We start from the raw sequence: 13,295 nt of genomic DNA on the forward strand, positions 1-13,295 counted from the left end.
TAGGGAAGTATGAATTTCACCCTTTTAGTGAAGGTTCAGTATAAATAAAACTGCAGTTTACACATTACAATGTATCGAAACAACTTGGGACATTCATTCCATTACAGTCTGGAAACAGTGAATGGATTCCACTATAATGTAAAATGATAGACCCCTCCCCTGGAGTGCACGCATCACAGGATAAGGTTTTTGTCTGCTATCCATATTTTGTACACAACACGAATCATTCTCTTTAAATACTCTGCAAATAAATCTTTCAACCCTCACTACCAAAAAAGAAGAAAAATTCAGGGAAAAATATACCAAATCATGCTTACGTGGCATTATGAATGAAATTCGCTGCTCGTGTAATTCTGCTTAAGTCAATGGAATTAAATTAACAGAGAATTTGGCCCTTTATCTGCACTCACGAGACTTCTGATATGTGATCCACCGTCATGTCTGTGGGCTTGCACAACTTAGCTCCCATCGGTAGATTAAACAAAAATACCCATAACACACTGGCATTTTCTCTCATTCACAAACCTCCAGAATTTGCATGCCATTCCTGAGAGGAAATATTTCTATGATAATGCTTGAATAATTATGGAAACAGAAAGATTGAATGTGCTTGGGCATTTTTATGTACAATAGTTGTGTGTGTATAAAAATTAGCCCTTTCTTTGTATTTCAAATGTAAAATATTTTTCATACCATGGTTGAAAGATAACTAGTAGTGTTTTAAACTGTTTAGTTTTATGTAGGTGAGTTGTTAAATAAATGCCATTGTTATGGTACAATCAGTAATCAGAGCTGCATTGAAGACTTTGTGTTTATTTTTTCTTTCTTAGCTTCTATCAAGTGGTGATTTTATGCAATGGCATCAAGCCACAGTTCTTCACCAGTGCCTCAGTCAAACAGCAGAGATGCTTTCTTTAAAAAGGAAATGGATTCTGCTAAACGCTTTCGACCTGTGCAATCACTGCCTGATGTATGTCCCAAGGAACCTACAGGTAATTTTGGCTTGTAAGGCAGATGAAAATACTGTTACAGTCAGTGTCCTGAAAATTAACCTGAAAATAGTCAACAAAGTCCTCTTGTTTTCTGGATAATACTATGAAATAAAATGATGTATTTATAGGTAGAGTGGGATTCTACTTACTCCACCTCAAAAAACACCTCATTTTCTTTTTGGAGCACTGGAGATCTCCTGATTTCCACCTTGTTTATATCTCCACCTCACATTGAAGTAGGGTGACCAGATGTCCAGATTTTATAGGGACAGTCCCAAATTTTGGGTCGTTTTCTTATATAGGCTCCTATTACCCCCCACCCCCATCCTGATTTTTCGCATTTGCTGTCTGGTCACCCTACATGGAAGTCACCATCCTTATTATGAAGGAGAAGAGGATGAGACTTCTTTCAGAGCCTGTGAAACATCAGCCAGAGTATAGTTGAGAGACAGGCAATTCTCACCCTGCGGGGCTAACTGCATTGCTTCTGTGACACTCCCCAATCCTTCTGATGTGGGGAGCAAGAGATCAAGATGGGTAACTGGCACTCCCATAAGGCGGTTTTGTGGTTGTATTGATAGCTGTCATATGGAATGCTGAGGGTAAGGGGTGTAAAGTGGGGGAAATAGTGGGATTTTGAGAATTCCCTAAAGAAACATGTGAGAACATTGACTGTAGTTCTAGGTTGGGGGATGCAGTAGTTCTTCAATTTAATATATTTAGTATATCAAGTCTACAGACTTCTGTCTTTCAAAGGGTGCCTGAAGAATTAATTGATATTTGTGTAAAGATACTGAAAGAATATACCTCTAATTGCATGTTTAAAACTTGGTTTGTGCTATCTAAACACAAAAATGTGAGTGTGTTAGATTGTTGGGGAAGGGGATTGTGTGTCTTGGTACGCAATCCTTTCTGTAGATAATTCTAATGCTTTACGTAAATAAAATTTTGAAATTTGTTGTTTGCTTCAAGAATTACATTGAGTTTACTATGAAAAAAGTGCTTTCAAGTTTTTGTCTTAATGGACTGTCTTATCTTTTGTGCTTATAGGTGATCCTAATAGTTTAGATGACAGCCCATCTCTAGTTGCAGATCAGCATAGATGGACAATTTATCATTCCAAAGTAAATCTCCCAGCGGCGCTAAATGATCCTAGGTTAGCAAAAAGGGAATCCGATTTCTTTACAAAAACATGGGGACAGGACTTTGTGGACACAGAAGTCGCACCTTCATTCTACCTCCCACAGATCAACAAGGAAAATTTTGCATTATATCAACAGGAAATCATTCAGGTAAAGTACCAAAGTTAGGTACATTATGGGTTAAAAAAGAAACTTCAGAGCCATTTGAGTCTGACACCACTAACTGATTGTACCCATTAATAGTCCATCATATTATTACCTAATAACTACCTGTCTAGTTCTATGCTAGTTGACTCTTCTCTAGACCTTGGTATGGTGTGCTGTAAGTTCACCATTCTCAGCATTAAAAGCATTGTCTAAATTCTCTCTCCCTGCTATTTCATTATTTTTTAGTTCCTGAGTGCTATACTCTTGTTTTAAATGTACAGACCTTATAATTGCTGTTCATCTTCGCTATTTCCTTTGGTTATTGAAAGCTTATTCTTAAAGGATTATTCAGTAGTTACAGTCTATAATGTTAAAAAAAAAAAAAAAAAAAAAAATCCAGTCACCTGATCAAATGTAAAACATGACTAAATTGTTGCTAAGAATGTCTTTAAAATGGCCTATGTACAAAACACTTAAATATAAAATAATGAAGTAGGAAACAGACTATTGCCATCTGGTGAAAGCCAGAGCTGTTTTTAAAAAAGAACACAGCCTAAAAGAAGATGTGGAAATCTGCTGTGTTCTCTGTTTCTTTGGCTGTAGCTTCCTTTAACTTTTGGCTGCTGTGAGGACCTGATCGTCAACGCTTCCTGCTGAGTGTAGTGCTTACTCTTGTGAATAGTCCCACTGAAGTCAATAGGACTATTTATGGTAGAGAGCACTGTGCTTGGTTGTATTTGCAGGATCGGGCCCCAGAATGGCAGCCTTGAAGTGTTAGACAATTGTCCAGTTCTGATTAATGAACATTTTAAAGGTATTTTTAAATACTACCACCTATATATAATTTCCTTGTGTAATGTATGTATTCAGATTAGGTGAATTATTCTGTATTCATGTTTCTGCAGATTTTTTTAGTCATCTTTTCCCCTACAAATACATGTTATTTGGGTACAAGCTACAGAATTACAAGAGAGAGGGCTTTAATGCAGATGCAGGTTTAAAACAATCTATATTATTATTATTTATTTGTATTATTGTAGCACCTAGGCGCTCTAGTCATGGAGCCCCACTGCAGCAGTCACTGTGCAAACACAGAACAGAACATACTGAACAAACTTGGTTTAAGAGTCAATAACAAATATTGAAAATTTTCAGCATCATAAACCCTTAAAACACTTGTTTGGGGAGTATAAAAAGGTTTAACTGTTCTGCATCAAAATGGTAATAGTACTGGTAAAGTACGGGGGGGAAGAATTGTTTTTAGAGCCATATGTTTGTATAGCCAATATTAAAAAAATTAAATAAGCTGTTGCATTAAATTGAAATGTAACTATTTGATTGTGAAAATAAACAGCGTATTGGAAGGAGAGGCATGAGTTGCCCATGAAAGAATTTCTGATGGATCTTGCAGCTGCTATGAAAAAATAATATCTGAAGAAGAGGACAAAATAGAAGAGTCTTATAAAATGTGGAACCCATGTTTAAGCTTTATAAGTAAAAATAGAAGCTTAGCTTAGCTAAATGGGGTGTAAAGTTTCACTGTGGTGCATATAAGTAAGATGGGGAAGGTCAGTAAAAGGATGTTTTTATTTTAGTGTAGGATAATTTGTAGATTAGACTGCAAATAAATAATGTCTGTAAGTGTGTTACTGCACTCAGTGGATATTTATATTTCATTTTGTGGGGAGGAGAATTTAGATCATACGTCTTCAATAGTTTCATTGTCTCCCTTTCGGTGATGTGAAATCAAGAAAGAAATAACATGCCAACCAAATAACAAACAAGGATTTCAACCTCCAGAAGTCTGGCACCTTTCACATGCACTTAAAATTTTAAGCGGGAAAAAATTAGTTGTGAAGTTGTCAGAATTATTTGGCATAATGTAATATCTTAGATGGAAAATGTTCTGAATATTCCCTTTAAAAGAAAAAAAGATTTTTTCATTATTGTATTGGTGTCAGACTAGTTCTTTAATATCTTTTCTCTTTTATAGAGAGAGAAGATTCATGAAAGATGCAAGAATATTTGTCCTCCTAAAGATACCTTCGACAGGACTCTCTTACATACTCATGGTAAACGCCTAGTCTTCTTTTACTTGTTAAAAAGTCATTTTCTTTTCTATAATAGATAATATAACAATTCTAATCATCTCCTTTTGTTGTTCCTAAGATATTACCTGCAGAAATAGCTGCTGGTGATTTATTTGTAATGATCACTGAAAATCCAGGTATGATTGGATAGAGACATTGTAGGTCAAAAAACTAGTGATTCCTGTTCCTGAATTCTTCCTTGGCATTTCTGCATTCACAACTTGAAATTACATCCATGACACTGTTTCCTTTAACTTCCTCTTATTTAAAAAGAAAAAGAAGAAGAAAAAGAAACTAGATTATGTGATTGTGTTGAGTTTCTGGCTACTGTTCATGTTCTGAGTAATGAAGAATGGCCCCCCAATGGAGAAGAAAAATTGGAATTTGTGACATTGTGGCATCCCTGACATATTGAAAGATCATCATTAGCAAAGGCTGCTTGCATGGTTCTTTTAATGGAGTCTGTAGCTGTAACAAGACTGTTTCTTCTGATATATTTTTGGCTTTGTAGTGAGGTATCTCAGGTGATCAAGGATTGGGAATAGGCAAAAAAGCAGGCAGAGAAAGTATAATGGACAATCTGAAGTTAACCTGTATTACTTCATTCTTTCAGTTTCCCGTAAGAGAGTTTCACTGGCGAAGCACTGCTCATTGAGTGAAAGTTTGTCTGCATCCCCTGTTCCTAGTAATTATAGAATGCTTCCCTGTTTTCATTTACTCTATTGAATTCAGCTCGTCTTGTCAGGCTTTCTAATACCTCTATTACCAGTTTTTTTTCCTTTCCATGAAAAATGAAGTCCAACTTTTTTGTCTTTCATAGTTTAAGTTCTTGAGAACTAACTCTTATATTTAGCTATGCTTTACCTTTGTCAGGACAGTAATATCCTTCCTCTGTTAACTGCCCATAGTACTACACAGGGGATCTTGAAAGTGTAATATTATTGAACAATATCACAGCTTTTGAATGGATAGCCTTTATTGCAAATGAGTACTGTACTTGTTAAAATGTCTGTTTAAGGACTGTATCTAGCCCCCAGAAGCACCCCAGAAGGCTTGAGTAAAAATAACTATCCTGAGGAAAGGTTGGTCGGCTATGCAAAGCCAAACAGGATAAAAATCTCTGCACCAGGGAGTTGGAGAGTGGTTTTGGGAGACCAGACCTTCGGTAAACTAGCTCCACCCACTGCAGCTCCCAGTGTTGGAGTTGCCTATCTTTCTCCAGTCCTAGAAAACGCAACCTGGGGTCTCTCAGCTATAAGAGTTGCTACAGCCTGAGACTGAGGCCAGAAGGCTGCGGGATGGTTCCTGGGCTGCGTTGTCTTTTGTGTTTAATAAAGTAACAACTCTGCAGGCGAGAGAGGTGCTGGAGATGGTAAAAGGTCCCTTTCACCATGGTGGTTATGAGGGGAGGAGGGGACCCTCCAAGTGAGCTATGGACTTCTTATTTCATCTTCCTCCCTTTTTGGCCTGATGGGACTCTGTACGCTCGGACTGAGCTCCTTTTATGTGACTGAATTAAAGTGGATGGAGCCTTAAGAGTGTGAAATCCTCCCACTTCCAAATGAGGCCAGGGCATAGAGCTCCAGTGCAGCTCTTCTCCTGTCCTGATTCTTTCCTTCCCTCTGCGACCACCCCTTATGACCATCACTTCAGCCTATGGACTGGAACAGTACTACCTCTGTGTCACTTGCACAGATTGTTAGGGTCACTGAATCTGTGTGGATCCTGTGGTCCCTCCCCATCACCACCCTGTGTGCATCTGCCCTCTGGGTCTAACCCAGTGTGACTGCTCCACCGGTGACCTCCCTAGGGAGCACCAATGGGAAGCTTAAGTGGTGCAGAAAGCCTTATGCTGGTCCTCACCAGCAAGATGAATTTCACCCTGAGTGAGTTGGAAGCACTGGGTTTCTTTTATAATATGAATAATACATTTATTTTTAAAGCAGTCAAACTTGGACACATCTGAGTGCTGCACAGAAACCGTAGCTAAATCCCCAAAAATTGCAAAGGGCAACGAGGCCTTTAATTGCTGATTATTGAAATTAATTGTTTTAATAAGTTTGCTGATGATTGACTATAGAAGACTGCAATGAAGTCTTATATTTATCATGCTAGTTTACTTATATTTTATTTATTTTTAGATAAATCCAGGACAGATCTGGAACAAGTACCTAAGGTATGATTGCAGTACAGTATAGGCTTTATTAAGGAAAAATGTGCTTGTCAGATTTCTAGTGTAAGACTTAATAGTGTGTGTGTGCATATGTATGAAGGAGAACTATTTTAATAGGTATCCTCTGAGCCTCCTAAATTGTAGTAATGCACATGGAACTTAGACAATGTAATCCAAATGGATAATCCTTCAATTTGTTGGCTATTTTTGTCTCCTGAGCTGTATTTATTCTTTTAGCAGATATTGAAGGTAAAACACAACTGCCATTATTTTCAGGCTTTCGTCACTAAATGATCATAGAACCATGCATGAATAGACAACCACACTGCTTTCTACTGAAGTGTGGCCATGGTCTGCTGGGTACATTTTCCAGAAAAGAAACTTCTGGGAGGAAGGAAGATTTGGGGGGGCGAGAGGGGGAGTTTGATGCAAGTTTTTGAAGTTAGTTGTGTAGACCTGAGTCTATTACTATTTATTGTAGCACCTAGGAACCCCAGTTAAGGATTAGGGCCCCATTGTGTTAGGCACTGTACAGACAAGTTGTAAAGAAGACCATTCCTGCCCCAGTCAGTTCACAGTCTACATGACAGATAGGTTGTAACAGGTGGTCAAAACAGACAAACCTACATTCCATTTTATTCAAACTGAAAAAACTGTCCAGTTGATAAGTTATTAGCAGGTAAATGGTTTAATGTTGATCACTGTGCATGTCCTGAGGTGTAGCTAAAGTAGCTTTCACTGTAACGTTTAAAGTTAAGGCCAAGGAACAGACGGTGCTTGATACTGATTTCTCGCTGTTGAATCCTTTGATGTCACGTGTAATGCTTAGGGTGAACGGGAAGGAGATGGTTCAGTCCTCCTGGAAGTTCCAGGCATTATAGCCGTTTTAAGGAGTAAAACTAAGCCAGATGCAGATGCTTTGGAGACAGTGCTTCATTGAGATGAACAGAAGCAGGGACAAAATTATGTGGCTTTTTGTGGCCAGAGTTGCTGCACTGTGCCTGGGGAGGTAGGCTTTGGAGCTGTGCAGGGGTTGTGCACCACATCCTGTATTCTGCGGAGTCCAGTTCTGCAGGGGCTTCAGGTGTACTGTTCCCACAGTGGGAATCTAAGAGCCGGATTCAGTGAATTAATTGCAAGATGGATCCACCACCTGGAGGAAGCATTAGGAATGTGTAGCCTACTCCAACTTTAGGGATGGAGTACCAGCAATGGAGCATCTCCACTGCTGAAGAATGTCCCAAAGAAGGATTCATTCCTGTCCCATGGAGGACCTCCCCTGAGTACAGCTCAGGATTTGGGGCTTGGGCAGTTTGTACTTCTGTACCATCAGGCTGTTTACCTGCAGATTCAGGAAGAGAACCCTGCACTTGGTCACATTCACTTCACAGCTAGAAAGTGGTTCCAATCATAAGGGCTAGACTGATTATTTATTTATTTTTGTAAATGAAAATGTAGCTTTTAGAGAAACTGATGGGTAGGACCCCCAGAGGATATGTCAAACCTGGGTTTGTTTGTGTGCACTTTGTTTTAGAAGGGTGGGGAATAGTGACAAGGAAAGGAAAACAGAGACGAGAGAAAGATGTATTTATTTCTTTTTGTTTCAGATTTTTATGAAACCAGATTTTGCCTTGGAAGATTCCTTAACGTTTAATGCCGTTTTACCATGGTCTCACTTTAATACTTCTGGAGGAAAAGGAAATCGTGATGCAGCTTCCTCAAAGTTGCTGCAAGAAAAGGTAAATCTCAATACAGTAAACTGTTATTCAGTGCACCTGTTCACTGATTACAAAGAAGACTGTTCTAGACAAGTCCACTGCCGCTGTTCTCTGAAAGTTACATGACACATTAATTTTACCGCCCAGATATTACTTCAATCAGCCTAAGAGTTTTTAGTAGATGCCAGTGGGGGCCACCGTTCTGAGAAGAGAATTTTTTTTAAATAAACGTATCTGCCAAGGGTAGGGCCAACAAGTGACCATTGTTACATGCAATGTAAAGATATTCTAGTAGTAAGTACTAAAGCAATCAAAGAGGACAATCCTCATTAAGAACTTCTTTTGTGGCTGTTTTGAATATGAATAGTGATTGCAGGAAGAATGAGTGCATGGTGTGTATGTTGACAGTCCAGTAATGGTACAGCTTTCTCAAAACTTTCAGGAAAACCCCAGATTCAAGGCAGGGTGTCCTGTGCACTGCAAGGAAGTAGTAAACCTTCCTGGTAGCTTCCTGTTATCTTTCAGCATCATACCATAGATACTGCTTCCTTTTGCAGTTTCTATTGTAGCTGAATCACACATGCCCTGGGAGCACTATAGAGCTCGATGGCAGAGTACTTTCATCCACATGAAAAATAGGGGTCTTTGGGCTAATCACACTCAGAATTGTCATTATTTTAAAAATTGTACATATGCAATGGAAAAAGGAAAAAAAGCAGACACCTGTTTTGTTGGTATAAATACTCTTCAGAGCCTTCCAAAAGTTTAAAATCATTGTGATGTGTTTTGTTTTTAATTTAAACATTTTCCCTCTTACGTGCAACAGCTTTTAGGAGCTTACCCTTAAGTCTGTAGGTGATGATTGGGAAAAAACAGCATTAGCCTCTCTGTCACTAAGAAGTTCTTGCAACTCTGCCTTTCCTTAACCATGGCAGTGGACGTGAAATTGCAACAAACTGTATAAGATGCCATTGAAGTGATTACTGTCTGACAATGAAATGTCAGTTTTAAGAATGCATGTAACTTGCAGAAAGTGGCTGGGCCAGGATTTTAGGCAGTTGGGCAGAAATGAAGCAGGAGTTCTAAGTTAAGAAGAGAGAAGCCTCTCTCGTGCTTCAGGGGTTTTTTTTCTCCCCAGTGCAACCAAAATAAGGACTAGCATAGTCTCTATCCACGTTTCCTTCCTGCAGCTTAACAGACTTGAAACGCTAAAACAGGTATTAGAATATTAATGGGGCAGCTCTGATGCCTTCATTAATACCTTCTGATTCCTGGCTTTCTAATAATTTTGCTGCTCTGTTCATTACATGAGCCCCAAATCTTTTTAAGGCTCTGAGCCTACCTAGGCTCCATCTCATTATATCTGGTGTAGGTAACATGCCTAGTCCCCCTCTCTGTAGTCACCCTCAGCTCAGGGAGCTGTTCCCAGGTGGGACTCAGAAAACCCAGTCTGGACCCATTGCTTGGAATTGAAACCCTCCAAATCCCCATGGCACTGTCTAGGTCAGTGGGCCTTTCCTATGGACATACTGCATTACGGTTGCTGGGTGGAAGGAATTTGTAAATAAGCCTATTGCACTTAGACCAAGATTTGCATAGTCCATTGAGACTGTAAATCCTAAATGAAATAGTTGTGAGAAGGAACAACGTTTTGGGGCTGATTTTTCAGAGCTGTTTAGCAGACACAGCTCCTGTTGAAGTCATTGTGATCTTCAGGTGTTCCGCACCTCTAAAAATCAGGCCATTTGGGTATTAGCATTCAGATGACATATTCAGAACACCGAGTTGTTTCAATTTGAATAAAGTAGGGCCAGACCAGCAGTCTGGTAACAGTGCAGCAAAGGAAATTAGGAGTTCAGGTTCCAAACATGTACCCTGGCACCAGGCCTTGATTGAGGAGAAAGGGCTTTGCTTCACTAGATAGTGACTTCCACTGGCTGGCTGCAGGCAACTATGTCCAAGCCCACCTTCAGAGGGAACTTCTTTACAAAAGAGTGAGTTGAAGTGGATATCCTAGAGAACTCTGCCCTCTTTTGAACCCTCCCTCTCCCAACACTCCCCTTCCTCCCCAAGGAGCAGGAGCTACCTAGATCAGACCATCAAGCACAGACAAGTTTCATCCTGCTGGATGCAGGCGCCGACTTCTAGTTTTCCCCGGGGGTGCTCCATCCCCGCTCTGCTCTGAGGTCCCACCCCTGCTCCGCCCCTTCCCCTGAGGCCCCACCCTTGTCCTGCCTCTTCCTGCCCCTGCTCCATCCCGTCCCCTGTGGCCCCGTCCTTGTCCTGCCTCTTCCCGCCCCGCTCCACCCCTTCCCTGAGACCCTCGTCTGCTCACTGCTCTCCGCCCTCCCCCGAGCCCCGGCTGCCAATCAGCCTTTTGGTAGTGTGGCCGAACAGCTGTGGCTGGTGGGTCCTGAGCACCCACTCTTTTTTTTCCATGGGTGCTCCAGCACCAGAGCACCCATGGAGTCGGCGCCTATGTTGTTGGAGGTCCCCATCATGGTGTAGCAGCCTTAGTGCATGATAGAGTTAAGTACATGTGCTATTCTCATTTCCAGTACCCATCACACCCTCTCAGCTAGTGGCTTTAATGTAGGGGAGTTAATGTCTGACCTCTGAGATACAAAGCCTTGGGCAGGCTTGTTTAATTGCTTGCTTTTCTGCAAGCAGTACTTCGCAAGCATGATTTCACCAGGAAGGAGATGCACTAGCTCAACCTTCCCAATGCTTTTTGAACTCACTAACAAAACTGGGTAGTTATTCATTTGCCACCATGACAACAGCTTTTAATCCAGTGTTATAGTGGCCACAGTCAGCTGATCATTATAGCACAAAGAAATGTACTAGTAGAAATAATTTAAAATTATACCCACAAAATGCATTTTAGTGCTTTTGTAGTGTGATATATTTGCCAGGTGTTACAACATACGATTGTTGTTTTTTCTCTCTCTCTCAAGCTGAGCCATTATCTGGATATTGTGGAAGTAAATATTGCTCATCAAATTTCTCTACGCTCAGAAGCATTTTTTCATGCAATGACCTCTCAGCATGAATTGCAGGACTACCTCAGGAAAACCTCCCAGGCTGTAAAAATACTTCGAGATAAAATCGCCCAAATTGATAAAGTGATGTGTGAAGGATCTCTTCAAGTTTTAAGACTATCACTCACCAGAAATAACTGTGTGAAAGCGTACAATAAACTGAAGTTAATGGCTACTGTACACCAAACACAGCCTACAGTACAGCTGTTGTTGTCCACTTCTGAATTTGTTGGCGCATTGGACTTAATAGCAACAACGCAGGAGGTACTTCAGCAGGAACTTCAGGGCATTCACAGTTTCCGGTAGGTGACATTCACAAAACCATTGGAAGTAATAAAATGTAGTATAAATCATGTTGAATAATGTCAAGCAGTTATATTATTCTAAGAACATAAGCCCGTACTGGGTCAGGCCAAAGGTCCATATAGCCCAGTATCCTGTCTTCCGACAGTGGCCAATACCAGATGCCCCAGAGGGAATGAACAGAACAGGTAATCATCAAGTGATCCATTCCCTGTCACTCATTCCCAGCTTCTGGCAAACAGAGGTTAGGGACACCATACCTGCCCATCCTGGCTAATAGCCATTGCTGGACCTATCCTTCATTTACTTATCTAGTTCCTTTTTGAACCCTGTTATAGTCTTGGCCTTCACAATATTCTCTGGCAAAGAGTTCCACAGACTGACTGTGCGTTGTGTGAACAAATACATCCTTTTGTTTGTTTTAAACCTGCTGCCTATTCATTTCATTTGGTGACCTCTAGTTCTTGTGGTATGAGAAGGAGTAAATAACACTTCCTTATTCACTTTCTCCACACCAATCATGATTGTATAGACCTCAATCATATCTCCCCTTAGCCGCCTCTTTTCCAAGCTGAAAAGTCCCAGTTTTATTAGTCTCTCCTCATATGGAAGCCATTCCATACCCCTAATAATTTTTGTTTCCCTTTTCTGAACCTTTTCCAATTCCAATATATCTTTTTTTGAGATGGGGCAACCACATCTATATGCAGTATTCAAGATGTGGGTGTACCATGGATTTATATAGAGGCAATATGATATTTTATGCCTTATTATCTATCCCTTTCTTAATGATTCCCAACATTCTGTTTGCTTTTTTGACTGCTGCTGCACATTGAGTGGATGTTTTCAGAGAACTATCCACAATGACTCCAAGATCTCTTTCTTGAGTGGTAACAGCTAATTTAGACCCCATCATTTTATATGTATAGTTGGAATTATGTTTTCCAATGTGCATTACTTTTCATTTATCAGCATTGAATTTCATCTGCCATTTTGTTGCCCAGTCACCCAGTTTTGAGAGATCCTTTTGTAGCTCTTTGCAGTCTGCCTGGGACTAAATTTTACATACTTAAACTGAATCTGCTCTTATTCCTGTTCGTTCTTGGGTAACACCATTTAAAAAAATACTATATAATTACTCTGTAGTGTGACCGATCAGTGGAGTCCATAAATGACTGGTGAGTGTATATTGGGGAGAAGGATGTTTTTAAGGCACTTGAATGTCTATATGCTTTATATTACATATTGGGGCCCCAATCAGAACAGAAGCTGCATTATACTGGGTGCTGTATGACATGCAGAGACATAATCTCTATCCTGACCTGCATAAGAAATGTCAATATAACATGATGCCTTTCAGAATATGACATGCCTAAAGAATATTTCCTATGATATATGATAAATTAGTTCATCTAATAAAACTGTATAATGTACAAAGTTACCATTTTGGTGGAATATAACCAGAAATAATCTGCACTAAATTTGTACTGAAATTCAGTAGTGTCAGCCAGAGTGCTGGGATTCTATATATTGAGAGCCATACCTTCATAGTTTTTCCTAATTATGCAGTTCCTGTATTTTGAGGTTTCTGGGTGTCTGATTTGCATAATAGCTATATGTTATTACTAAGGCTGTGAGTCTTTCATGGAAGTCACGGATTCCGGGACCTCCGGGACTTCCACGGCTGGT

At 40.0% G+C, this 13,295-nt stretch overlaps 1 protein-coding gene across 2 annotated transcripts in view; it reads left to right on the forward strand.

The window, feature by feature from the left end:
* Positions 1–856: 856 nt before the first annotated feature.
* The window catches only part of VPS54 (VPS54 subunit of GARP complex), a 60,737-nt gene continuing 48,298 nt past the window's right edge, over positions 857–13,295 (forward strand). Inside the window, exons 1-6 of one of the 2 annotated variants that reach the window (XM_065401133.1) lie at positions 857–992; positions 2,043–2,284; positions 4,275–4,353; positions 6,513–6,547; positions 8,152–8,283; positions 11,220–11,605. In XM_065401133.1, coding sequence (XP_065257205.1) covers positions 857–992; positions 2,043–2,284; positions 4,275–4,353; positions 6,513–6,547; positions 8,152–8,283; positions 11,220–11,605 — 1,010 coding nt within the window. The remainder of the gene's footprint in view (positions 993–2,042; positions 2,285–4,274; positions 4,354–6,512; positions 6,548–8,151; positions 8,284–11,219; positions 11,606–13,295) is intronic. The other variant, XM_065401134.1, reaches the window with a different exon arrangement.

This window comes from Emys orbicularis, chromosome 3 (assembly GCF_028017835.1).
Source record: "Emys orbicularis isolate rEmyOrb1 chromosome 3, rEmyOrb1.hap1, whole genome shotgun sequence".
NCBI lineage: Eukaryota > Metazoa > Chordata > Testudines > Emydidae > Emys > Emys orbicularis.